A 27,973-nucleotide genomic window follows, 5' to 3' on the forward strand; every position below is an offset into this window, starting at 1 on the left:
CATTTCCATTTTAAGGAGAGTATCTGTTAAGTCGGAAACTGAGGCAATCGCAAAAAAAAAAAAAAAAAAAAAATTCTAACAAAACACTGTTAAATAACATCACATTTCAATATAATCCTTTTAAAGTACAGCATTTTCTCTGCTCACAGTTTTGATCAGTGAACAGAAGTGTATTTAATCACCTTATAATTATCATCAAAACTAACATTATTTGTAAAATTCTAATTTGTAGAATAAACAGCTACTTTGTTGTAGATATATTTAACATTTTTTTGAGACAAACCTTTTTTTTTTTTCCCCTCTTTCAGCCGAAAACTGAAACAGATCTTTGGACCATTTTTGGCCAAAATATTTCTGTGGCATCCCTTACAAATATAAGCTGATGTTAAATACATATAAAAAATAATAAATAAATAAATTTATTATTATAAATAACAATTTATTATTATTTATAATAATAGTTTGGGGGAGGGGGGCCATAGTGTTCAGTGGAGAAGTGCTACAATCAGGGCTACTGTCATCAAGCACTACAATCTGGGCTCTTCAGTGAAAGTCAGACTCTCTGCAATGCATCAGGGAACAAATGAACACATCTTTAACATGCAGCGTATAGAATATTTACTTCTTAGGCTCTGCCGCGTTGTCAACATTGCGGGGTGCACCACACATGAGTGAAAGCAAATGAGGCTCAAAGAATACACAATCTTTCAGCGCAGAGGAATCACAAACCTAATCACACTGTCTAACAAAAATAAACGTGAAACCTGTATACACGACTGGCAAAACTGAATAACGTGCCATATTTGTGAGCGCATTCATTTGCGCTGGAAAGAAAATAATTTTTAAAGAATATAGGGTGGCTGAGGACATGCTGCAGGTACTTCATTTTCAATGCCAAGTGTTGCTGGGAAGTTTGTGTTTTTATTCTATGAAATGCCTCATCAATCTATCATCAATGTACAGTATGCAACCTATTTCTTCTTGGACAAGAGATACAGAAAATTGTGCATTTCTGAAGTTGTATAATATTCTGAATATACAATATTTATCAGTGTGATGCCAGTTTCATAAAAACCGACATCTACACTTGAATCAAATTACTTTAGCATACTCATGATATAAATCCCTGCTGCAAGTGCAGCCTTGGGGAGCTAACTAAAAACCATCGAGAGCAATACCATATCAGTGCAACCAAATTATTAAGAATGTTTCCCAGCTGTTCTCAGGCTGAAGAATCAGAATTATATTGACCAGCCCCTTTGGCAGAGAATAACCACACACACTAGCAGATACTTCCTCAAAATAAAGTCAAACAGACTTGCTTAAACTGACTTGCAGACTTGCTTAAAAAAAAAAAAAAAAAAAAAAAGACTGTCGCATTTTCAGCCAAACAGTTCTGGAGAAACGTTTAAAAACAGGTGACATTCAAAAGAGTCTTTTATTCTATAAATGAGGAAATGATGAGCCAGGAGATAACAAGCTGCTCCAAACAAGAATGCTTTCCAAGTTAGAGGTTTTCTGACTGTCCTCATTCTGTAAAGTTGTGGTTAAACAGGAAGTAACACAACAGCCTGACGGGGCTAGGTGGGGGCATGCAGCAAAAGTGTTACACCATACTGAAAGTGCATGACTGGGCATGTGTGTGCAATGTATATGTATCAATGTGCATTCTGTAAATAATACAGCCACCAGATTTTCAGTTGTAGCTAAAGAGGGAATCTTACGTTTGTACATGAAAAAAGTGGACAGATTTGCGCTGACTGACCCCGCCTCAGTCACGCTTCAGGATTTTAAAGGTTGCATTCTGACTGGCTGCAATTTCTGTGTCAGTCTCCAATGGGAAAACACACTTTTAATTGCTCTGACAACATTAGATCACAATAACAGTCCTGGAATGGGAAAGAAAAAAAAATCATGTATTCTTTAGGTTAAAAAGGTTAGTAGAAAGGCTTGGTGGCTTTGGGTGGGCTACAGGAAAAGGTCTCTGGTTGATTGTTTGCGAAATGGTTTCTTCTATGACAGCAGGAGGTTCTTTGCCACACTCTTACTGCATGCTATATGAAAACCTAATTTTTTTTTTTTTGCTATTTATTCAGGTTTATCCAAGTATTTATATAGTTTGTTTATTAATTATAAAAATATTACTACGTTACAGTGGATATAAAACATCTACACACTGCTGTTAAGATGGCAGGTTTTGTGATGTAAAAAAATGAAAGCAAGATAAATTATGTCAGAACATTTTCTACCTTTATTATCAACTTATAAATCAGAGTGAAAAACAATATGAATCTTTGGGGGGGGTGTACAATAACCTGGTTGCATAAGTGTGCAGACCCCTAAACTAATATTTAGTTGAAGCACCTTTAGAGTATATCACGGCATGCAATCTTTTTGGCTCAGAGTCAGTCGGTTTGTGTGTACAACATTCTTCAGGTCACCCTACAGATTTCTGATTGGATTTAGATCTGGGCTCTGTCTGATCCATTCCAAAATCTTGATCTTGTTTTGGTGAAGCCATTCCTTTGTTGATTTAGAGGTGTGCTTCAAGTGGTTGTCATGCTGAAAGGTGAAATTCCTCTTCATATTAAGGGTTTTAGCAGAAGCCTTAAGGTTTTGTTGCAAAATTTACTGGTATTTGCAGCCTTTCATTATTCCCTCCACCCTGATTAAAGGTCTAATTCCAGCTGAAGAAAAGCAGCCCCAAAACGTGATACTGCCACCTCCATGCTTCACTTTGGGGATGTGATGTGTGTGTGTGTTTTTTTTCTTCTCTCGCCAAACATATCCTTTGGTATTATGGCCAAAAAGCTAAACTTTGGTCTCATCAGATAATAATGCATTATTCCACATGGTTTTGGGAGATTGGATGTATTTTTATTTTTTTTTTTGGTAGGCTTTAGCTAGGCTTGGATATTTTTCTTTTGGTTAAAAAAAGGCTTCTGTCTTGGCACCCTACCCCAAAGCCCGGACATATGAAGAATTTGGGAGATTGTTATCACATGGAGAAAGCAACCACAACTTGCCAGATATTTCTGCAATTCTTTTAATGTTGTCTTCTCATCAATTTTAAGGGAACGTCCTGTTCTTAGTAACATCACTGTTGTGCCATATTTTCTCCACTTATGATGTTGATTATTGTCTTTACAGTGTTCCATGGTATCCCATGGCTTCTCTTGGATATTACCAAGAAGATGTAAAGAAAATGTTATAGGAACAGCTGTACTTTATTTGGGGGTAAATCAATCGCTTTAATTGATGATGGGTGTATACTAATTAGTATTTAACATGAGTTGGAATATGATTGGTTGATTCTGAACACTGCCACATTCTCAATTATAAAAGGGTGTGCACACTTATGCAAGGTGGGTACTGGAAGTTTTTTTGCTTTTTCTGCTTTTTTTTTCCCCTAAAACATTTCTGTTTTTTTGTCACTTGATTTTTATATGTTGCAATTTCAAAGTAAAGGTGCAAATGGTTCTGACATGGTTTAACTTAGTTAAAACCTGTCACTTTAACAGGGGTGTGCAGACTTTTTATATTCACTGTATACTACAGTCAATCGTCTCAACCCTACTTCACAGACAAAAATTTGTATTATTTAAGCCCCGTGAACACATAACTAGGCCAGATATGTACCACAGCGTATTCACCTTTAAAATGTGTAAACAAGTAAACAGTACTCCTTATTAAAACTTCTACTGTATGCCTAATTTGATTAACATGTTAAACACGACCAAGCTAACATTAATTTGGGCATTTAAATCTTGGCATGTGGCTTCTGCATATGTTTGTCTTTTACAGAACTATTAAACACTAAGTAAAAGCTTTAACTCCGTGTCAGCTCCATATTTCAGCCTGTAGCTCTACAGTAGCAGAGTGCTGTTGGGTCAGCTGAAAGTTTGAGATGTCAGAGAGCATAAAATGAAAACTGGATTAAAACTCGATCAACAAAACTTTGAGACCAACACATCATTACAGTAACCTGACTTTCTAATAATCTGCATGTTTATAATTGATATTTGCTATTTGAACTGCTATTTGCTATAATCGTGGTGGATGAAAATGCAAAAAAAAAAAAATGCACCACACAGAAAATAACAACAATTTCAATATAAATACAATGAATCAAGCAACGCTAGATCTGTCTATATCACAAAGCTGAGGCTAGACACCTGCTGTCACAGGTCAGTAAGCTGAGAGACAGTGATAAAGGTCATTATTATGAGATTAACCTCAACGTGACAGCTGATTCAGCAAGATAAACCAGTGTTTTTGACATTTGCCCTGAATGGAAACAAGGTACCACTTCCTAAATAAGAAATTAAATTTAAAAAAAAAAAAAAACCCAGCGAAACCAGCAGGAAGCATGACACGAGTTGCTTTGATAAGGTAGCTGTTACATGCACAGAGAGCAAGGGGGAAATAAAAGAAACTGTGGAGGAAGGATTGGTTGCGGGAATGTGGGCAGTGATGATTGACTGGAGAAAAAAAATAGCTATTTTCATATGCTGTGTGTGTAATTGGTCATTTGTAGGTTGGAATGATGCCATTTTCCACTTTGGCACATTCACCTTGGCACAAAGTGGGGGGAGGGGGAAAAATTCATCCTTTGTTAACAGCAAGCTAACCAGCTAACTGATGTATATTTTCCTCCTCAAGCAACAAACTGTATAGTCAATCTTTTATTTTTGTAAATGAATATTTCTGTATGCTCACTAGTCAGCATAACTCATTTAAAAGTATGCTGATCACTCCAAAAAAAGGGGAAGAAACTGGTAGTTGAGAAGACTAGTCCGAGTTGGATTTTCAAGGTGGTTGAGGGGGCATTTTCTTGGGCTTTTACTGGTTAGAGGTTTGGAATTACAAGCTGCAACCAAGAATCGAATGCAGCAATACTGTTCACTGCCAGGAATCATGTCATATCGTATTTTGGCTATTCCTAACAACCATTTGGGTATAACATGCCAAATAATTTCCTCATAGAAGCATTATTTTTGTGCTTACATTTTGCCTTTGCCCTCCCACACAAATGTATGTATGATAAACAGGACTCAGTTATCTGCTGTGCATGACAGCACGTGATCCCAAAAATTATTCAGGAAAATCAGAAATAAAACTGAGTAGCATGCACTCTAGGCTTGGGACGATTGACAATAGTATCAGAAATCGTCGATAGATTCCAACAACTTAAATGTCCGCAGCTTTAAGTTTAACAAAAATAATGTGTCGTGTCTCTTAATATATGTTTTTTTCACCTATTTTGTATCCTATACAAACCTTAATAACTTGCTGTCTGACTTGGGACAGAACAACAAAACTACTTTCTGACATTGCTGTTCAACACACTGCTGCTGCACATGCAGCATATATATTTTATTTAAAACTTATCAAGAGCTTAGTTACCGCTAATAACTCAATGTGTTTATTTACAGTCCTGACTTTAGTTTTGCTTGTTAACGGGTAATTATGGGAGAGAAGAAAAAAACATCTAGCAATTGCAAACAACAAACAGCCAGCGACTGCAGCTACAGCCAACACGTAACCAGCTTCCTGTATCTGTCCAGATGTAAAGAGGTAACTTGTACACAACACTCGTTATGCGTGTCTGACCACAGCTCCTTCCATCCCCACCTCAAAATCACAGGCGATACAACTGTTAATCAGTGATAGGAGGCACGATAGGACGATTACTCACAATCGTACAAGCCTCATGCCCTCAGCTACAGGACTCACAACTTCATTTTGGCAACCTTGATACTAAATGCCACTCCACACATACACGAAGAGATGACAGCACAATGCTCATCACTGAAAATGAGCTTGAAATTGTAGCAAGTAAATTTTCTAAAAATCTACATTTCAGTTTTACAACCTTTAAAAGTACAGCACCTGGGGCTAACTGGACACTAACTAGTTGATATGGACCACCAATGTGCGCCGATGTAAAACAGCAGCCTGTTGACCTCCCGAGGAACAGTCTGGACCCCAGGCAAGGACAAACAAACAAGCACGATCACAAGATCCCACTAGAAATAACCTCATATCTCAATGGAGAAGCACAACTTAGAGCAGTAACAGTGATACTGCATTTTCAGAGGTGGCAGTTACCATCATTCAGTGTTTTCGTAACAGGTAGAAAAACGTTCTGCTCACAAATTTTGTGGCATTAATTATGCAATCCCATTATCACCAACATACTGAAAACTAATTCAAGACCATATTTGAGCTGGTTAAAGAAAACAGGAATAAGCATTGAGGAACATATGACTAAGCACTGATTTAAAAAAAAAATTGCTTTAATGTGGCACTGCAGCATTAATCTATAGGTCATAAGCATTATGTGAGTCTATTCTCATCTTCAAATTTCCCTCAATCTTTTTCTGACAGTGCTCTTTTAAAGTGTTTGGGTGTATAGTTAAGGGATTCTATAAAAACTGGTGTGACTTGCAGTGACCTCAGGAGTGTTTGTTATTCGTTTACTCACTTCCTTCATTATTAAAATGATTCAGTGTAGTGGATATGAAACTACTAGGTTACTAGAGGTGTAATGTTGCAGGGATTTTAATCACCTTATACTTGAAAATACACTTATCTCTTTGTCTGCAGCATCAATGAGAGTTTGCATAACATGTAACAGACAATTCAGACTAACAAATGTCTACCAACAATCCAGATAATCTTTTTCGACTATGGAAAAAAAAAATCATTCTTGTTTTTTTGTCTCCATTTATATACTACGCTGCTCTTTCAGGAGACAAAAACTAACTGGGGAAACTCCTGACTGGTAAAGACGTCAAAAAGATGTCAAATAATCCATATTTATCCATAAATAAATAATTTAAGAAATATAAGATAAATTACAATCCTTTACCTGTCAATCAGGTTTTCTTTTTAAATCACACATTACCATTACCATAAAATTAATCCATGAAGCATCAAAACTGAGATGTTACTCATGGTGTGACATAGATCAGCGTCCTCCGCTATAGATAAATAACGCAGACATACACACGCGCACACACTGCTGAAAACCAGGCGCCACATGGCCGCTTAATCCCCTGCCTAATCAGATGAATAGATCAGAGGATGTACACGGGATGAACTGATGCCAACCTTACACAAAAAAAAAAAAAAAAAAAAAAAAAAAAAAAAAAAAAAACACCTTCTCTAATAATAATGATACAATGTTTACCTGTACTTTCTTAGCATACACTCTTAAAACTAAAATTCTGTAGAAAAACGGAACAGATATAACCTGCATTCCTCTGAATAAGGTGCAGCATTGCACATACCTACTGTACTGATTAATCAAGACGAAAAATAGATGGGCGTACATAAAACCTGTCACTTTGACGCCGCATGCCTGCACCAATGATGTCCAAGTTCAGCAAATGAAGATATTCTTCCTGTTCTATGACGACGGCTTCAGTTTATACAAGAACTATTTTTACCCACAAGGCTTTAGTTTTAAACTTTAAAACAGCTTCCACTAGTTTAAACAAGGCACCACATGCACGAACACGATTAGTGATTTCCGTGAAGAGGTCTGTCTAGGAAGAGCAGAAATGATCCATAAAAATCTGAAATCTGCCCCAATGAAAATGCATCCAACAACTGAAACTTTGAACTGAAAGTAGAACACTTTAAATTTAAACCATTTACCAAAAAAATACTTCTGCTCTTTGATCCTAATAAAATCATCACCAATAGATAAGCACCAAGTAAAAAAAAACACCCAGTTAAGCAGGCTCCAGCAGAAACAAACTCACAAACACTTAGCCATAACAAATCTTGAATAGTCCTCCTCACAGCACTGAGTGAGATAGCACTGAAATTTAAATGTGCCGCTTATCTGTACACTATACAGCTAAAAGGTATGTGGACACCTGACCTTCACAGCCATATGTGGTTCTTCCCCAAACCGTTACCACAAAGTTAGAAGCACACAATTGTATATGACGTCTTTGTATGCTGTAGTATTACAATTTCCCTTCACTGGAACTAAGAGGTCCAAACCTGGTCCATGCATGACAATGCCCCTGTGCACAAAGCCAAGTTCATGAAGAAATGGTTTGCCAAGGGTGGTGTGGAAGAAGCTGAGTGGCTTACACAGAGCCCTGACCTCAACCCCCTGAACGCCTTTGGGATGAACTGGAACACCGACTCCACCCCAGGCCTCCTCGCCCAACATCAGCATCTGACCTCACTAATGCTCTTGTGGCTGAATGGTCAAATCCCCACAGCCACACTCCAAAATCTAGTGGAAAGCCTTCCCAGGAGTGTCATGGTTACTGTAACAGCAAAAGGGTGGAATAAATCTGGAATAGGATGTTCAAAAAGCATACACGAGTGTGATGGCCAGGTGTCCACATAATTTTAACCATATAGTGTCATTAAACGCCATATTGAATAAACTAGGCTATGAAAAAGTACTCTGCAAACTTATGTAACTAGTTTAACTCAAACTTAGAGAATAGATCAGAACAGATTTCCTTAACAGAGAATGTAGTTTCAGTTCAAGTGTAATTCACTTTTCTCCTAATTTATTGATTGAAGATGCACACACTGGAATGGACAGAGGAAATCTTCCTTCCTCTGCTCAGTGATCATTCACGTTCTCTCCAAGAGGCTCCACTGTCCACATCTCCCCATTACCCGTCTAACCTTTCTGTCTCACACACACACTCACACACACACACACTCACACACACACTCACACACACACACTCACACACACACACTCACACACACACACACACACTCACACACACTCAAAAAGCGCCAGGCCAAAAGAAGGAGATGAATGCTGCCTGGTGCCAGATCTGACATCGGAGAGGAGAAGCTTCAATACGGCGAAACAAACTGACGCAGGACACTGACATCATCAAAGTCCCTGTTAAAACAATGTTCAGGGCATCCCTTTCTCGCCACCTCACATGCCATGCCAAATGATTTGCTGGAAGTTGGCATAACGGTTTGCCTCAACAGCTGACCGAGAGGAAATCTGACTAGAAAGTCAGATTTTACCCACGCCTTTTAAGCAAGACACCAGAAATCACTTGGCTGCAGACACAACATTTCATTCAGAAGCGAAGGAGTGAATGAACGCCTCTGCCTTTTTCACTCTACGTCTGACGGACAGTGGGAGGAGGCAGGCCGCAGGAGTGCAAGTGCTCTGACCTTTGAGACAAACAAATAAAACTATGCTGTCTGTCCTACTGTCTAACCTTTTCTTGTGTAAAAACACCCACAGACTGAAGCACCCGAGTCATACTGTAATACAGTATTATTTTACGAGTAAGCCAGGTTAAAGTGGCTCGGCTCTACGAAAAGCTAGACACACTCTACAAAGCCAGAATTAAAAAAAAAGAAAAAAAAAACAGCAAAAGTAAATAAACAATAATGTTTGCCACAGCATAATTTTTTTTTTTTTTTTTTTATAATCATCTTAGTAACATAAAAAGTGTCTGCAGGGCTACGTAGTAAGTGTATACATGGACATTCATGGGCTGAATAGTCAAGGGTCAGGGTTCCTGCATACAGATTTATTTTCCACTTGCGTAACTGAGTGAACCAAACAAATAAATGCCTTTTGGGTGGCTCTAACCTATCACAGCCTCTACTTTCTAAGACTACATCAAAGATCAAATGAGCACCTGAAGGTTTTAATTTGGATCAGACAATAATAAACTTTCATCCTTAAAAGGGATCGCTTAAGTCTGTCCAAATCGGATTTCATTCCCTGTAAGTCAAGTGACAAGGAGACAAAGTGTGTGTGTAAGTAAGTAAATAAATAAAAATAATAATTAAAAAAAACTTTCCCAATGAGATATTAAACTAAGATCTGAAAAATAATACCAGACAGATGTTTCCTCTACGTCCTTCCCCTTTTTTAATACCCTGTTTTCCTAACCTGGTTTCGAGAGAGACAGAGAGACAGACAGAGAGAGTTGGAGCTGTTTAGCTAGTTTAGCTGCCTAGCTCTCACCTTCAGCGCGTACTTCTCCCCGTTCTTCTTCTGAACGATTTCCAACACCTTCCCATTGATACCCAAACCCAGGACCTGGTTAGTGACCTTGTAGTCGTCTGTTATGGCGTTTTTCTTTATCTGAAGCGCGGGCTTGGGGTGGAACTGGAGGTGCTGTAAAGCTTGCTGTTGTTGCTGCTGCTGCTGCTGTTGCTGGTTGGGGAACACCACCTGGTTCTGGGAGTTGGGAAACATCGCGCCGGGACACAGGCGAGGAGACCGCGGCTCCTTTTCCGCCTTCTCCACTTTCACAACCCTAATTTCTCTGGTGGGTTTTCCTAAACTTTAGGAACGGCCACTCAGTGACCTACTTGTAAAGTATATTTTAAAAAATAATAAATAAAACCTCCAATTAAAAAAAAAAAGCGGCTTCGGCTAGTTTCGACAACTTTGATGCTAGCTCGAAGGTGGCTTGTCAGCTAGCTGGCCAGCTAATATCCATTCCGCCAGTTCGAAAGTACGACCGAGGAAAACACTCTGAGCAGTATGTTTTTAATGAGTTAATGGTATAACGCTCCCAGTGAGTGCTCAAAATACTGAGTAACTACCATAAAATCCTTAAACTGTTTAAAATAAAAATAAAAAGACGGCAATGGCCAACGCTAGCTAGCCGGCTAGCTCTTCAGCTCGCGCGCAGCCCCTCCGCTACTTTCAGCCAGTGTCTCGCGGCTCTCCCTCGACACTTTTTTCGTGACGTCACACCTAGAGCCGGAACGCTCCGGTTCTTAAAGGAAACGCGACAGAAAAAAAAAACATCTATGTGTCTAACTTTCACCAGGTATTACGCAATAGACTAATATTTCTTTCATGGACAATAAATAACTTATTATAGAGAGCTGCTTAAACAGATTAGGAAACGTGATGTTTCTTTGTTAAATGACTTGATGTTAGCCATGTACCACACCCTAAAATTTTCCTCCATATCCATCCATCCATCCATCCATCCATTTTCTGTAGCTACCACTTATCCTACAGGGTCGCAGGGAACCTGGAGCCTATCCTAGGGGACTGGAGACACCCTGGATGGGGTACCAACCCATCGCAGGGCACAATCTCACACACTCAGACACCACAGACAATATGGAAATGCCAATCAGCGTACAGCTCATGTCTCTGGACTGGGGGAGGAAACCAGAGTACCCTGAGGAAACCCCCGAAGCATGGGGAGAACATGCGAACTCCACACACACAGGGCAGAGGCGTGAATCGAAACTCCAACCCCAGAGGTGCGAGGTGCCACCACAAACACACGGTTTCGCACACTCATTCACACTACAGTAGCTAAGGGTTCCCGGGGTAGATAAGAGGTCACCAGTGCCACCCTAAAGTGAAACATGGCCACCCCATGACCATCCCAACAACAATAATAATAATAATAGTCAGCGCAGTTACCAACGTCATGATGGAAAACTAGTAACTTCTCGATTTGGTAAATTCTCAATGTGATAGGCTAGTTTGTATAATAACAGAAGACCAACTACAACAGGGGTGTCCGATCTTGTCCACAAAGGGCCAGCGTTGGTGCAGGTTTTCATTCCAATCAAGCACGAGCCATACCTGATTCCACCTCTTTAATCGGTTGACCTTGGTGTTCAATAGACTCCGGTGTGGCTTCTGCTTGCCTGGAATGAAAACCTGCATCCACACCGGCCCTTTCCAGATAAGACTGGACACCAACATCTGCAACATCTCTGAGAAATTTGAAAGTTTATTTTATCATTGTCCAACAGTGAGGAACAAGCAGGATTACCTAGCTAACACAGAATGAACCACAATGAACAATAACACTGAATTTCTTCAGTTTGTTATAGCTACAGTTAGCCGATGATATTGAAATTGTAATGCTAGCATACGCCATAAGAAGTAGATTAATGTTATTTTAGCTATGACTTTTTTGTAGCTCGACAAACAAATGGTGCTTAGGTGTCTGCCTTTTATGTCCAACAGGGATCCTACTTAGAAAGGGAGAGCCACATGGTGTCATTTATGTCATTCATTCTTTCAGCAGCAGCAGTCATTAGGTCTAATCTGGCCACCCTATTGTAAAAGGTCTGACTACGCCCCTCAACTATGGGCAATTTAGAGTAACCGGTCCACCTGCCTGTATGTTTTTGGACATTGGGAGGAAACCAGAGAACCTACAGGAAACCTATGCACACATAGGGAGAAGAGGCAAAACTCCACACAGACAGTACTACCTTAATACATTTTTTTATATTGTATTTTTATGTTATATTGGTATAAGAGTTTTTGTTTTACAAATGTATTTATGTGCAAATGAAGTAATCAGTAATTAAATATGTGGCAATTTTCATATGACAAAATTTATGTCCAAGTTGTATTTTATTCCGAAAGATACTAATGATGCTGATGATGATGACAATTATTTTTGAAATTAAATTTATGAAATGAAATATGTTGATAAATATAACAGCAGTGGGTTCTCAGGAAACATTAAGCCTATGTGCTAGGAAATCATCTTTCCATGCTTTCCTGTTGAATTTCTTCCTGGAAAAAAAGGAGGGTGGGGTGGGGGAGGGAAACATGAAGAATAAGTATGCTTAGTGTGTTTAATGGAGGTGACATAAAAGTATGAAAATAATTTTTCATGGTTTGCATTTGTGTACATATTGTGATAAGATATTGATGGAAAATATCCAACCATCACAATTTTTCTCCACAGTTCCTGACCTTAAGGAATTTTGTTCTATTATTTGTCTGTAAGTGTCTAACAAATCCATGAACCATCCCACAGCTCTTTTCTCCTGATGCAGACAAGTGACAAAGTAGTTTCAGGCAACTGGTTTTAGTCTTTTCTAAACACATCCTCCACACCAATAGAGGTCACTGCAAAGATGACTAGGATTTTCCATGACATTGAAATATTAAGCACCAAAAAATGTTATTGTAGCAATCAGTTCAAACCTATTGATACAACAAGATATTCTGTGCTTTGTGTCAGGATGGTCCATATACTAGAGATATAATCTAATTTAGTGCATAGGAAAATGCTTTACAGTGTTGAAGTAAAAACAGCAATAAAGAAAGAAATGGTAGTCAAAAAATAAAATAATGAAATAAGCATATAATTTAAAAATGCAACAAATAATAGCAGTGCCAGAAGGAAGAAAATAATAATACAAAATGTGAAAATATGTCATAAAAAGTGTGTAAAAATAGAATAAGTGTACAAGTAATGTAAAATAAAGTAACATGCCAGTAAAATAAAATGATAAAAGATAGTTAAATGATAAAATGTGCTATTTTTTTTTTTTTTTATAAATCAGTGATAGATGCATGAAGCCTGAGGAATGTTTAATGGTGAAGGAAAGCAGGTTTTCAGCTTCAGGTTGTTTTTATGCCCCATCTCAAACTGTACTTAATAGTAAATTATTTGACCTTTGGTGAGTGAGCCTCAGTTATTGCTACAGGTATGAACAGTATAAGATTTTTAGATTTATCTTTTAACTGGCTCCTGATACACAGTATGAACCCTTTTTTTTCCTTCTTTTTTTGCAGTATACATTTCACCTCAAGATGGCACCATCTGCAAACATAACCTTCCCATACTCTCCTCTGGGTTTCAGTTAGTAAGTAAACAACCATATCACACAACACAAAAGACTACATGTGCCTGATTTCATAGCCATATATTAATAAAAATGGAATATATATATATATATATATATATATATATATATATATATATATATATATATATATATATACAGTACATATACAGTATATATGAAGTAGTTAAATAGTGAACAATAATATTAGTGGCCTGTATTCCTCATGTGGAATTCCTGTATGTGGCCTTATACCAGGAAAATCAAGTAAAAAAAGAGAGAGAGAGAGAGAGAGAGAGAGGGGGGGGGGGGGAGAATATGTTCTCAGTATTAGGTATCCTTTACAGCCACTGAGACACAGCAGTATTAACTTATCTCACCTTTAATGTACTTCAGCATTTTAGTTCTGAGGCATATAGCAATAGTAACATATCCTATGCTAAGATTGATTATGATTGGCTGCAAACTTCTGCTAAGGGCCAGAAACACTGTTATGCTTTATAGATCGACTGTGCATGCATATCTGCAACACTGGTGTCTTGAATACACTAGTAGACCTTCCCCAGACCATTTATACACCCTTGATATACTTTTATACAGTCTGTGGTTGCTACAGACTAACGGCTGCTTGGCTTCATTTGAGAATTTCCCTGCTTAAACAGATAGGTTAATATAAGAATTAGATTAGGGCTGATGCTAAACTCATGACACATACAGGCAGATGCACTGTGGGCTTGAGTCAGGCTGTTGCACCGCACAGATGCTTTGCAAGGTAATTTCAGAATTAGTGACACGTATCAGTATATCTGTGTATTTATTCATTGCATAAAGACTTTATCCTGGGCAGGGTCACAGTGGATCTGGAGCCAATCCCAGGAACACCGGGTGCAAGACAGGACATACTCAAACACTTCTTCACACCTGGTGACAATTTAGAGACATCATTTCTGTAGTACCTGGAGGATGACCACAGAGACCCAGCGAAACCAGGTGACCCTCCACACAGACAGTAACCTGAGCTCAGGATTGAACCCAGGGTGGACATACAGTCACATTTTTGTTAGCAGGAAACAATCACACTAAATGTCTCATTACTATAAATTATCATACATTTCTGTCTTCTTTATTCTATCCTTTGGGTATACAAACTTTTGCACTTTTTGCACGGTGTTTGTTTTATTATCTCAGTCACACCACCTGACTCAAGTCAGTACCTCAGACATGTCCTTTGCTATTAGATCCGAGGCCCTATTACAGGTCCAGGTTTTAAACTATAGTTGTGTTGTTGTTCTTGCATTATTACACAGCAGTGCCAATCAAAACTAATCCTTTCCTGGAGTTTGGTCTGTGTAATCTGACCACTTCTATTGTTTCCTGACATGTCTCTGTGTTGTGCTTGAACCATGTCCAACTCCACCTTGAGCTCAGTTCAAAGGCAATTCATGGCTGTGTGTGCTGCAGAAATGTGTAAAGGGCATCAAGCATAAGTGAGCCTTTTCGAAATTTCAGCAAACCCTGAGTACTCTACACAGGGCACCAGATCAAATTTAGTTATTAGTTCATTCTGGATCAAATAAGAAACTGGGTACTCTAACATTCAAAACAACACATGAATTAACTTGTGTACAGACGTCAGTGGCTGCTTAAGTAAACTAAATCAAATAAAAATAAATAAAATAAAAAAAAGCAGAAAGCAGAACATACTGAGTAAAATTATTTCTACATATTCTAATAAAAAACAGACATAAAATCTTTAGTAATGCTTGATTATCAAATAATTTATTTTTGAAAATGGATCTATGTACTGTACATATTTTCCTTTATTTAAGGACAATGTGACATGTTTCTTTTTTTTTTTATCTTTTTCACGTGACAAAGAATGTAACTATACCTGTTAAACGATTTTATTTAAAGTAAACAATTTTATTTCTTGAATTTAAACAGCTTTTCCTTGTGCTATCTAAGCTCTAGAGAGGGTTAAATATGATACCAGATTTTTTGGTATTTTTCTGAGATCCTGCTTTTAAAACACAGATATTAGCTAAACATACTTATCACCCAGCAAGGTGCCGCTGAATCCCAAGCAGATACACTATTGTTATAAAGTACTTTCCACTGTGTACCACCTGTTGACAAGATGTGATTGTTATTCTGGCAATTATGTAACCCAACCTCTCAGGCTTTACTAAGCACACAGCAGACTCTTATACACAAACACTTTTTCTTTCCTTTTCCTCCTGTTACGCTCTTAGATATTACTCTTCAAGCCCAACGTACTGCTACACAGTGTAGTACACAAAGTTTCTCTGCCTATGTTTAATATTTACACTTGAATACCTGTTTCTTTCAGGAGCTAACACAGTGAGCACAATGTCCCTGTCTGAGGCCCCACATGTGTCTGGACGGGAATGCCTTTGGAGGGGAAGGGGAAAAGGATGGAAAGCTTTACACGAAGTTATTATTCTTTATTTAGGTGGGATAGTTTCCATATGTATTGACAAATAGTCAATTCCCTGTAAAGAAGTTAGGGACGTTGATTATTTGGACATCATATGACATGACTGCTGCATTAAACCATGGGATAATGTGTTAAATTATTATTTTTATCATCCTTGATGGACTGTGTTATTTTCTAATAAAAGCACATCTCAAACATACTCATTTCACAGCAGTTTACAAATGATTACAATTTTTTACATTTATTAAAGAACAATACGCTGTTTTTTTTAAAAATCCATTTATAGTTATTGTTAATGTTGGGGTCCACAAACATCCACAAAACAAGTTCATTCTTTCTATCACTTATGTTTCAGCAGCTATAAACAGCTACAAGCTATAAATTCACCAGCCTCTCATTTGTTCTCTCTCTTAAAGTTAATAAGACAAAAAAATGCAGCTTGTCATATCACCCAGAAAGTACAAAGCCCTCCATCCTGAAGATGGAGCTCTGACAAAGCACTGACACTGGAGACTCAACGTGCCAAATGTGCCAAATAAACATTTCTGCACAGAAAATATTACTATATCAACAATTACACACGTTTTAAAAGCAAAGGTTGTTGCCATAGAAATGATAATGTGTTAGAATGAGTGCATTAATATAAACCTGCGATTTGCAGCCCTTGCAGCCCGAACCTTTCTGGCAAACTTTCCTAAAAAATAATATCTATTCATATATAGGTATGTATGTATATGTATGTGTGTGTGTGTGTGTGTATATATATATGTGTGTGTGTATGTGTGTGTGTGTATTTGAGACTGTGATCCTGTGGGCTGCAACAAAAAAGTTGCACGGGCAGGAGTTTTTTACTCTCAAGAAGGCACTAGTGAGAGATCAGATATGAAGTTCACAGGACAAAGACTACGTTCAACATGAATGTCTCACACTCTGCAATGTATTTACAGCATCCTTAGTACCTGCCTGTTCAGGGTAGCAGTGACTTAAATTAGGCTACTTGTTTCTTTATATTTTGGGGAAAATAATCAAAGTCTAAATATCACGGGCAAAATAATAACTGCCTGAAACATAGACTATTAAAAAATATTAATAAACTATTAAAAAAAAGTCCCACGAACTTGAGCGAAGTTGTGAAAATGTCTGAACTAGAATTCAAAGACCATGCTGGTGGTGCTGGCATTTTTATCTCTGGGATTTTTGCCACTGTTTTTGAAAGTTTCTGGGGGCATAGTGGTAGGTTTCATATTTTAATCCAGAAAAAAAACCTTCGGGTTTAGGTCACGCCCACTTTGCGTTTAAATCCGAATACAAATACAGATACAGGTATTTGAAGAACAAAACAGAAACAGATACAGGTAGTGTCACTGCTTTACACCCCTAGTGTAAACAAAGCACTTGTTCCAAGTCAGCATCTCTGGCCTTAGTCCATCTTACATTGCTTGGTACCTTCTTTATCTGACAATTTATCAAAGTATAAAACTAACAAACTTACTCATTTAGTATTTACAACCTACTAAATGAAAGAGTTAGGTAGGCAGTGTTGTGTCTCGACCTTCCCCATGTTAGCTGTCTGCACACTCAGATTACAGTATAACTAATGAACACAGTAAGTGGATTATGTTGCCTTTGGCACTGGAGGAAGTTGTGTTTTTGTTTTTTTTTTTTAGATTTTTTGATCAGGCAAAGATGACTCACAAAACACTTCACATACATTTTATTTTATTTTTATCAGATGATGTTTTTTGTTGCAGTCTAAGACTACTCCAGCGTTTTATTTTGAACTTGGTATATGTCTAGGAGACCACCATGATCATAAAAATAGGCACAAGATCCTGTAAAATGTCTCCCCAAAATAAATTATGACGGTAACATTAAGAATTTTACCCAATGCATTTCACAAGTAAAGTAACAACAGTAGAGTTTCCCTAAAATGGGGTTACTCTTTATACGCACTTTGTAACAGAGTTTACAGTTTTAATGCCATTTATTGCCATGTACCTGGCTGTTAAGCTGCATGTCTTTTAGCACCCACATCACCCAGCAACATCCTCTATATATATATAGTTGTCTATAAACCATTTGGTAAAAATATGAAGAAGCCCTCCCAGATGTTTTGTTTTTATCCTTCTTTCTTTTTTTTTTAATTATAATTTTCAGATGTGATCACTTCGGCATGTGTGAGGAATCCTCCACTGCCACTTTGAGCTCTCCTAGCCAAGTTCACATTATCTATTTACAGCAAAGTCCATCAAGGCTCACTTGCTACCCAACATTCACGTCTGGCAAAGGTTTCTATATCGAGCTGAGGATCTGATTTCATGTGTTGTCTAAGCGGGGAGCTGACTTGGTTGTGTGGACAGATGATTGTGAACCCATTGCACCCTATCTAGAGGCCCAGTTAGTGCTAAATGATATTGACAGTGGTGGAAAGACTATGAAACACACTGATGTGAGTAAAAGTACTGCTACTACAGTAATAATTCACCTGTCTGTAGCTTCTATAATGGACCTATCTTTTTCTTTTTACAGAAAAAAAGTTTTAGTTAGTTTTAATTCTAAATTAGCTATCACACGACAGCTACCAATTGGTGAATTTAAAGGCTAAAACATGCTTGGAGGAGAGTGCTAACTGTACTTTTCTCTATACATGAGCTCATAAACAGGGGAGAGAAGAGACTATAAATTTTCTTTCCTCCATTAGAAAGTAGGTCAGGTCATGTAACCCTATATACAAATCAAGATTAGTGTTATGCTTACCTCAGTTCCCCCATTACACAGCCACAGAAATTCCACAGGGAATTAGCAAAGCAGCTAAACTATAATGCAGTAATCATAATTTGCTACACCTATTGCAGAAGGTAGGTCTCTGGTTAATCCACCTGTGCCTTTGGAGTAGGTCAAATGTAAGAACAGCACATTTTAAACCAATAAAATGAACCGCATCACTTCTGCAGTAACCCTAAACCTATCTATGCTAATCTATATTAGTATAGCTTTTTAAAGCTTTTTAGCAATCAAGCACACATGAAGTTCTAGAAATACTGTATGTACAAAAAACAAATGACTCAAAGTGTTGCAGAAACATTATTTTTTTACCATTCTGATCCTCTTTTCCATTGCTCTTGTCATGTTGTTTAAAATGCCAAGAAGATATCACTGCCAGTAATTTTCGAAAATAAAATCAGACACACACAGGTCTTATCAGGTGGAAAAAGGTGGAGAGTGTTTGTAGTGTTTAAATATTAATAATTAAACCGCAGTTATAGATGTTGTTCCTCTTTTGGCTGCTCCTGTTAGGTGTCACCCCTGTGGATCATTGGTCTGCATATTTGATTTGTCACAGTTTTTTAATGCTGGATGCCCTTCCTGATGCAACCCTCCTTAATTTTATCCGGGCTTGGGACCAGCACTGGGAGTGCACTGTCGTGTGTAACCCCAGTGGCTAGGGTTGGTTCCCTGGCCAGGAATTGAACCCGGGCCGCAGCGGTAAGAGTGCCGTGGTCTAACCACTATTTCTCCAGGGACCCAGCCTGCAGCTATCTAGCTGTCTATGTCTATCTGTCTATCTGTCTATCTATCTATCTATTTATATATATAATCTTTTTCTGGAATCTAACCTGCAGCAGATGTTTAGTATTACAATTATTTTGACATATTATAGACAGGCTATAAGTTTGGTTTTGTTGGTGCAGCAGTTTTGTCATGGTCTCCAGGTATTTCCTGTCTGAATGCCACAGCCACCCTGGTTCAACCAATCAGAGTCTGAAATGAGTTATTATAGCCCTCTGAGCACAGACGCAGGTTCAACATGTTCCAATTTCTTTGGAGACTGAGGAATTTGAGGGCAGTGACATCACGCACAAATAAACAGAGCAAGCTGATTCAAAGGACAGAGGCAGAAGCATTACAGCAAAACTTTACCCTTTCATCTGCAATAAATATTCAAAAGTGCCATGTGGAATGTGCATGATACAGTATAATGGAAAGCAGATATGGTCTGCATCAGATGTATTAGATGCCCTGTTGTGTTTATTGTGCAGTGTTCCCTCAGTGATATGTTGGGTCTGTGAATCAGCCAACCAGCTCATTGTAGTCAGTTCATTAATCTCACTCATGTGTTTGCCAAAGGCTTTGAGGACAGTATGGTGTTAAGGAAAGTACATCACTCAACAGTGGACCATTTTATTTTAATGTGAATCAAAGAAGATCCCTTAAAAGCACTTGTGCTTACTTCAGGAGAACGCAAATGTACACACTGCTGCAAAAATAGCCTCATTATATCATCATACTCAAGAGACAGAATGAATTCTTCTCCACACAGCAACAAGTTATTTAACCACAAGCAGATGTTATAAACATATAAATAAAGAACTTTAAAAAAAAAAACGGGCATAAAAAGTGATTCGTCATCCCTAAAACCACTGAGCTCTTCTGCATTTGGTCGTGTGATAATAGATGGAAAAGAGACGATCAATGTCCTGTGACGGTAGTGATGTGATGAAGGCATTGTGACTGCTCTGTACTGGCAATTTTATGACAGCCTTAGGCCAAAGAAGGAGAAGAAGAAGAATTGAAGTGGTGAGGGAGGGCAGAAAAGCCCAAGAAGAGGACACAACCTTCTCAGAACTAACAAATAAAGAACACCTCAGCAAACAGAGCCTTATAGAGTGTGTTCACTCATATACTGCAGCATGGGCCTTCTCAGTGTCCTTTAGTCATGCCATTAGAAATCACTAAATGATGAAGCAATTACTATACAGTAAATGTGTACACATAAGCCAGTTCTTCCAGTGATTCATAATCATGAGACACTTGGATTATAAGACTTATAACAAGTAAGGTAGTGTACTCTTTTAAGGTTGCTAATCACAATTCTGACCTTGAACCTAAGCCCTCTTTTCTTGGATGATATTGTGTCGAACAAGTAGTAACAAGGAGTAAGCATAACAGATGAGTGCTTGGTCAGCTTTTCCTTCAAACAGTGGGCATGTTTTCTCTAAAGGAGAGTGTATAGAATTGACAAAACATTGGCATTATTTTATTATTTCAACTCGAAATAGTGAATTAAAAGCACAATGAAATAATCTACATTCTGCGCACATTACAAATTTGATTTAGTATCTCGTGCCTACATTAAGTTATGTGCAAAAAAATCCAAGCTAATAGGATAGCTGGATTAAGTGCTATTTTATAAGCTGCTGAATAACGATAAAGGAAACCATATTACTGAATTAAACCAAATTTGTAGTAATTAATGTGATAATTACAAATATGACAGTTCATGCAAATAATATATTGTCAATATAGTAGACTCCTATTACTTGTTTATTTCAACGCTTGCAATCTTCTCATTCATATATCATCATATTAGTCCTCTTTTATTATTCGTTTTTAAAATTAATCTGAATGGGGAGCCCAGAAAATTGACAGAGAAGTGTGCAGAATAAAATCTTTCCCAGAAGATATCATCTGGATTGATATTAATATAATACAGAATATAATGTGTGTTAATAGGAAAATAAAAAAAAATAAAAAATTGTAATTAGTTCATTATGCCTGAACTAGAGGATAAAACACTGATTTCTGCTGTGTTTATGGTGGACATGTCTGTCCCACAATAGTTTTGTCCAGAGCAGGGAGGTTAGTAGGAGACTGTTAGGTCTGGGCTTCCATGTTTGAGTCACATTGAAATTCCTGTCATCCTCCACCTCAGATGTTCCGATAAACAATGAGGATCTTCATGATGGACATTTGTATAGCCTATTTTTTTCCTGCCAAGTCTCTTTAGATCCCACTTGAGTGGAAGAACTGCCCTACTTTAACCCCCAGCAGGTCATGACAGAACCAAGATGGCATACCTAAAATGCCCCACTTGCTATATACAACTGATTTTTGGGAATCAAGTGGTTTTTGGGAGTTGTTCCAAGTATTAGGCACAATATCCACCCATCTCCATTCCCCTCACAGTAACCCAATACTCTGGACAGACACCAACCAGCTGAGGCAAAACATGGCTTGACATAAACAAGATCAGGCTTGTGTCTGGTCACTTAGCAATTACAGACGGCCTTCTATCATCGAGTTCAAATCAAAACACATTGACCTCGATGAGGTGATGCATGAGCGCTTTCATGTATCCCTAGCAAGGCAGGATAGGACTAGCGACTTATTTAAAATGGCATTTAAGTACAATAATATTCACAGACAAATGCATCACTGTATGTCTGACATTTTACTAACAAAGGAAACTCTGTAAATAGTGAGCAAACTTGCTGGCACCGTGTCCTGTCTGCATTGTGAGTGATCTCTCAACTGACACATTGCATACTCAAACACCTGCTGTCGTCTCTCCCTTCCCCCTACTCGCACACCCCATGTCTGGCCAGGTGCGGAAAAAAAGAAACACAAGCCACTCACTCCTTCTCAGACCCCTGGGTATATAGGCACATGCACTAAATCCACCTAGAGCACCAGGTTTGAAAGAGCCACTTTGTGAGCAAGATTAACGCATGAAACATAAGCCACTCTCATATGGTGCAGTCGGGTAGGCTGCAGTAGATTTGTCTCAGGCTGGGTGATGGAAGAAGTTGGAAGAACAATGTTGATCTAAAATAATCTTTGTCTTGTGTTGAATAATGGGTTAGTTTGGATGGTGAAGGTTAGGACAGTCTTCGATTAGGATAAATCTGCAATATTACTGAAGCCCACAGCTACACTGAGGCCCTCTCATACTGTAGTCTGATATATCAAGGGATTACACTGTAGCTTGCCAAATCCTTTGGCAGAATACCACCTCTTTAAACTGATGACACCATTACTGTGACTTTGATCAAACCCAACAAATGCATGTTAACTGTAATCTTTCTATCTGTTAAACCAAGAAAGCTCCAAAGACAGGCTTATCATAAGGCTAAAACTATTTTTATCCCATATAGCTAGTAAGGATTCCCTCCCTCCACAAGAGTGAAAGGAAAGGCCTCAGACTTATGCTCATGCCTGGTCCATGACCATGTTGGGACATCTGACCCAAAGGCCAACTGGCCCATTCCCCTTTCATTCCCCTGACTGGGATGAGTGAGGACACTGAGAATGAAGGCTAATCCCTCTTCATATCTTCCCAGAGGATAGAAAGTATAAATAAACCTCCAAGCTTACAATATCCGCATCAGCAACAGTTCTTGTAATTGCTCACGTTTCCAGTGCAAGTTTCATTGGTTAATAGGATTAACCAAATAACCTCTCTTAAGGCCAATTAGATTTCAACACAAATAACGTGTGCAGATGTCACCCAAGCTTTCCACAGCAAGGAAAGATCGAGCTAAGGACATAAAGACATCGCCCTTTAGTTTAACCTTGAACCAAAATGCAGTTAGATGCTTCCTGAAAACAAATAATTACCCAAAGTTGTAATATAAGCATGTTTGCAAGCTACTGAAGTGGCTTGAGAGCTGTTACTTAATTCCATATGTCGACATATTTCCTTTTGAAACAGGAAGTCAGAGTGACGTTGAAGATTTTGACTGATTAACACAAAATCCATTAGTGTTCGAGATATGCCACAATCCCCGGCAGAATCTGAATAAACATGACAGTAGCTTAGTGAACTAGTTAATTATGGAGAACAGAAAAGAGTTTAACGGAAGTCTTTTTTTCAACTGTGGAGAATTTCTTCACCCAAGGCTGGAGACTTTAACAAGGACAATATCCTAAACAATGAGATGCCATGATGTTTATGCTGTAAATGTTTGAGCCGAGGTTGACCATGAGTGGCACAGATTCCAACAAGACATTCTGATATTGAATAGTCCCAAGTTGGTAAAACACACAAAAGAGTGCCTGTCACACAGCTACCAACTTATTCCACCCTTTTCCAAATGAATAAACTCCAACCGTTTTTTTCTCAAACAAGGAATGGTTGGAAAAGGAAATATGTGCGGATGATGCACACGAGGGTTGGGACATAAACGTTCTGGAGAGCATTTAATTGGACCAACACAAGTCTAGTACAGGCTGAATCATCAAAAAAATTAAGGGACAGATACAAAAAGCCCTGAAACATCTGTATTTTAATTTCAGGGGCACATTAAAGCATCAGACAAGTGAGGGCTAGAGCTTATTAGAGTCCAATTAAAAAATAGAGTGTAATTATCCAATCAGGTTTGAAAAAGTTTTACTTTACTGCATCACTTGATATCAGGCTTGGTCATTTGAATTGAATTATTAAAGGATTATTGTCACAAAATCTTTCTGTTCATTTTTTGAGTCAGGGACTTCACTGATTGTCATGTCATCCACTGCTACAGCTAAATTAGAAGTAACTAGAAGTTTAAACTAGAAGTTTAAACGGTTTATAAATACTGTCTAAATTCTCAAAGCTACACTGAAATGTATTGAAGGCATACATCCCTCTCATCGTCTTTATCCTGAGCAAGTTCATCATGCAATTCAGGCCATAGATGGATATCCTTATGTGCCAAACAAAATTTCCTCTGGGAAGGTTTGTGCACTATATCAAAAGACATCCAAACAGTTTGTAAATGTGTTCATTTCTCTATAATATTTAACATTGCAGTAATTTTGCTGTAATACACTATAATTAGATTTGAAACCTTATTTTGTGATAAGACTTGAGTCTGAGCTTCCCATATTGACTGTCACATTACAAACCAATGTGGCTGCCTGACATTTGTTTTCCTGCTAATCCTCTTCCAACGGGTGTTTAATCTTTGATCTGGTGTCTGCGGGTGCCACGCCATTCACACAGTGGAGTTTAGTAGGGCACACACAATCACACAATCACACTATCCTAGTGCCCTTTTGCACTTACCTAGGACTTGCTTCCTACTGAGATTTTTAGAATAAACCTTTTGTAAGGCAACTGTCAAACTAGTTCCAGATTAGCACATAGGGGAAACTTCTCCCAGCTCCTGTCATGTGCAGATGGATTTTGGACTCTTCAGAGCCTTGCAGTGACATGGAAAAGCACTCAGTGGTCACTGCGGAAGAAGAACAAAGCTTGGCTAGGGCCCTATGGAGGCCATCAGCTGCTGGCGAGGAGATTTGGATCTCTCTCTGGCCCACCTGTCCGCCTGCGTAATACACACACACACACATACTAATGCACACGGCAACAAACATGAACATATGCACAACACATGCTCACAAACGCTCATTCTTCTAATAGTCTTATAGGTTTGACTTCAGTGTATGTGTTAACCTCAATATAACTGGCTTCTTTCACCCAGCTCACTTTTTTTTTTTTTTTTTTTTTACATCATATTTATAGCTTATAGTCATTTTATAAGTTATTGTCTTACTGCAATTCTAATTACAGTTAACACCTAGTTAGAATCTGATAGAGGGTCATTTGTTGTCAAGCTTTTTTGAAAACATGAGAATTGATTGGCTACATTGATCTCAAACTTATATCTAGCTATCAAATCATGGCAAATTTGGCATATAATGCCAAGCTAAAATTGTGTTTGAATTCCAAAATGGTCAAAGCATCACATGTAAGGAATAAAACACAACAAGGCATGCTGTTATAAGAAAATAATGACCAATGGGGCATGCTAATATATGAAAATAGTCAACTACGGTGCTGTGATTCAGTCAGTACATGAAAGCAATTTGCAATTTGATTACAATTTATTATTTATTAAAGAAGGACACTTGTATGTTTTTTTTTTAATCTATTTATAGTTACATTTAATGTTGTGGAACATCTGTGAAACAAGTTAGTTCCTGTTATCGCTTATGTCATAGCATGTATATAACAGTCATTCCCTAACTTTCTGTTTAAGCTAGTAAAACAGAGAAATGCACTTTGTTATGTAGAAACCAAAAACCGTGAATCCCTCCATCCTTAGATTTTCCCATGGTGGAAAACTTAAAGGAACCTGACACTGGAGACTCCTTCATGTATCAACAGATAGATGTTCTTAAATAACAACATGTTTTTTTGAAATCCCTGTATCGAATCAGATTCAAGAATTCAACAGCACTGTAATGCAGTATAATATAAAAATATTGTGCAGTCAATTACATCTGTTACTTTACTAAAGTAGTGCTAGCTAGCATGGGCAGTTCTGACTAATCTACAAACCTGGCTAGCTCTTATCTAGCTAGTCAGCGCTAATTTAGTCAACAGTAGGCTGTTATCTACATATCTCCTAAAATGAATGCCTTGATATTTGTCAACCCTCACAACCCTCACAGCAATATGCTTCCAAAAAGACAGAAATAACCCCTGTCAGTGTGTGTATGAATTTAGCTAGCTACATTTTCCAGTGAAAGCTAGTACTAGCAGACTTTGGTGGTGCTACTTACAAATTCATGACATAGCTTATTAGGCTAGCTAAATAATAGCGAATGAATCAGAAAGTGTGTAATGATGTCATCTGATGTTACCAGCTTTAAATTTATGAACAGAAGAGAAGTAGACCAGTAGTATTTTTAATTCTATGGTTTGCGGCCATTTGGTAGTACTAACTCGCAATATCATAGCTGCCATACTGATACTAGTCAGTCACATCAATAAAATCAAAGGCTTTATTTAGTATGCCAACCATACTAATTGCTTCATCACGTAAAAATAATGTCATTCTGTAGGTCACTCAGATTGTACATACCCTGCCTTATTTAGAACATAAGGCACGGTTCCTACAAGTTGGAGCATGCTAGTGCATAATAAAAATTCAATCAGGCACAGTCAAGAGGTGTCTCCACATATTTTACCCACATTTTTAAAAAAGTCTCAGTGTCAGATGACTAAAAAACGCCTAGCTAGAATGCGTTACTTGGGAAAATTCCCTTGAAAAGCTCGACCATTTTTCCCCAGTGCTGACAGCATCCAAAAGACAGTGTTTATGTTTCCACTATGCTCATGGTGGTGCCTCTTTCCTCCCCAAGGCATTCTCACAAGAGGTCACACCTGTGTGCATTTGTGAGAGTGTGTGTATGTGTGAGAAAAAGAGATTCTCCTTGGCTGTCACCTGCAAGCTTGCCCAAGATGTCTTCTGCTTGCCCCACCCACACACTCCATCTCTACCCCTAGCAAAATCTGATCCTTTCCAAGAATAAACTGTTTACCTAGCAACAGTGATGCCTTGGTAACAAGCATCTGATGCTGTAAAATCCCAGGGACGGGGTCCATAGAGACAGGCGGCCAAAACCCTCACCTGTACCTTTCGTTTTATTGATTATTCAAACACAATAGACATTACAGCCAAGCTGATGGAGTTATAACTTGACTGAAAAACCCCTTAGAAACCATAGATCTTTGCAATCTGCAGTGTGTGTGACTACCACAGAGAGGAATTTCCAGACATTTTCCTTACTTAGGAAAAAAATTCGTTTACTGAAAACTAGATAAGGCAGTTGTCGAACCCCGTCAATAAATGTTTAAAATATAAAAAAAAGTTTATAATGCAAATTTATATTTACAATCATTCCACTATAACAGTTGTATGTTAAGACAGACATGGGAAAATATATTACTAAAGCTGTTCTCATGCAGGTTTCTCCAATTTTCTTGCAGTACAGCAACACAGTACCAAGTAATTCCAGTTACTTACACCTTCCCAGAGGTTTTGCGGTATTCATGTGCAATCTTTCCTCTGAAAAAAGTACTCCTGTCTCTAAAAGGATGAATTCTACATATTAAAAGCTTAATTCATAACACATTTCACTGCAATATTCATGAAAACACTCTACAATAAATAGAATAAAGAAATGTTTATTGTCTAACCCAACAGCTGCCCTTAAAATGCTTTTTTTTCTTCATTATTTCCTCTGTACAGGGAAATCATTGTCTGTAATAATCACACAATAAATAGATACAGATTAGGTTGGGGAATTAAAATAAATAACTACAGTATTCATTGAAGGTGGCTTTCATGCATCTATGCATCTATT

General features: G+C 38.0%; 1 protein-coding gene and 1 long non-coding RNA gene across 4 annotated transcripts in view; one reads left to right on the forward strand and one right to left on the reverse strand.

Moving 5' to 3' along the window:
• Window positions 1–10,695, reverse strand: part of mapkapk2a (MAPK activated protein kinase 2a) — a 38,044-nt gene extending 27,349 nt beyond the window's left edge. Inside the window, exon 1 of one of the 2 annotated variants that reach the window (XM_026935645.3) lies at window positions 9,992–10,695. In XM_026935645.3, coding sequence (XP_026791446.1) covers window positions 9,992–10,225 — 234 coding nt within the window. In that variant the 5' untranslated portion in view covers window positions 10,226–10,695. The remainder of the gene's footprint in view (window positions 1–9,991) is intronic. The other variant, XM_053227232.1, reaches the window with a different exon arrangement.
• A 135-nt stretch (window positions 10,696–10,830) lies between these two features.
• LOC113539683 (uncharacterized) lies at window positions 10,831–16,635 on the forward strand. 2 transcript variants are annotated; one of them, XR_003403952.3, is made up of 4 exons: window positions 10,831–11,256; window positions 13,550–13,620; window positions 14,447–14,589; window positions 15,950–16,635. It is a non-coding gene; the product is annotated as an uncharacterized LOC113539683 (long non-coding RNA). The 2 variants fall into 2 exon arrangements; XR_008300622.1 differs by lacking the exons at window positions 10,831–11,256; window positions 13,550–13,620 and adding an exon at window positions 13,960–14,371.
• Window positions 16,636–27,973: the final 11,338 nt, after the last annotated feature.

The sequence above is a fragment of the Pangasianodon hypophthalmus genome, chromosome 20, assembly GCF_027358585.1.
Source record: "Pangasianodon hypophthalmus isolate fPanHyp1 chromosome 20, fPanHyp1.pri, whole genome shotgun sequence".
In the NCBI taxonomy this organism is placed as follows: Eukaryota; Metazoa; Chordata; class Actinopteri; order Siluriformes; family Pangasiidae; genus Pangasianodon; species Pangasianodon hypophthalmus.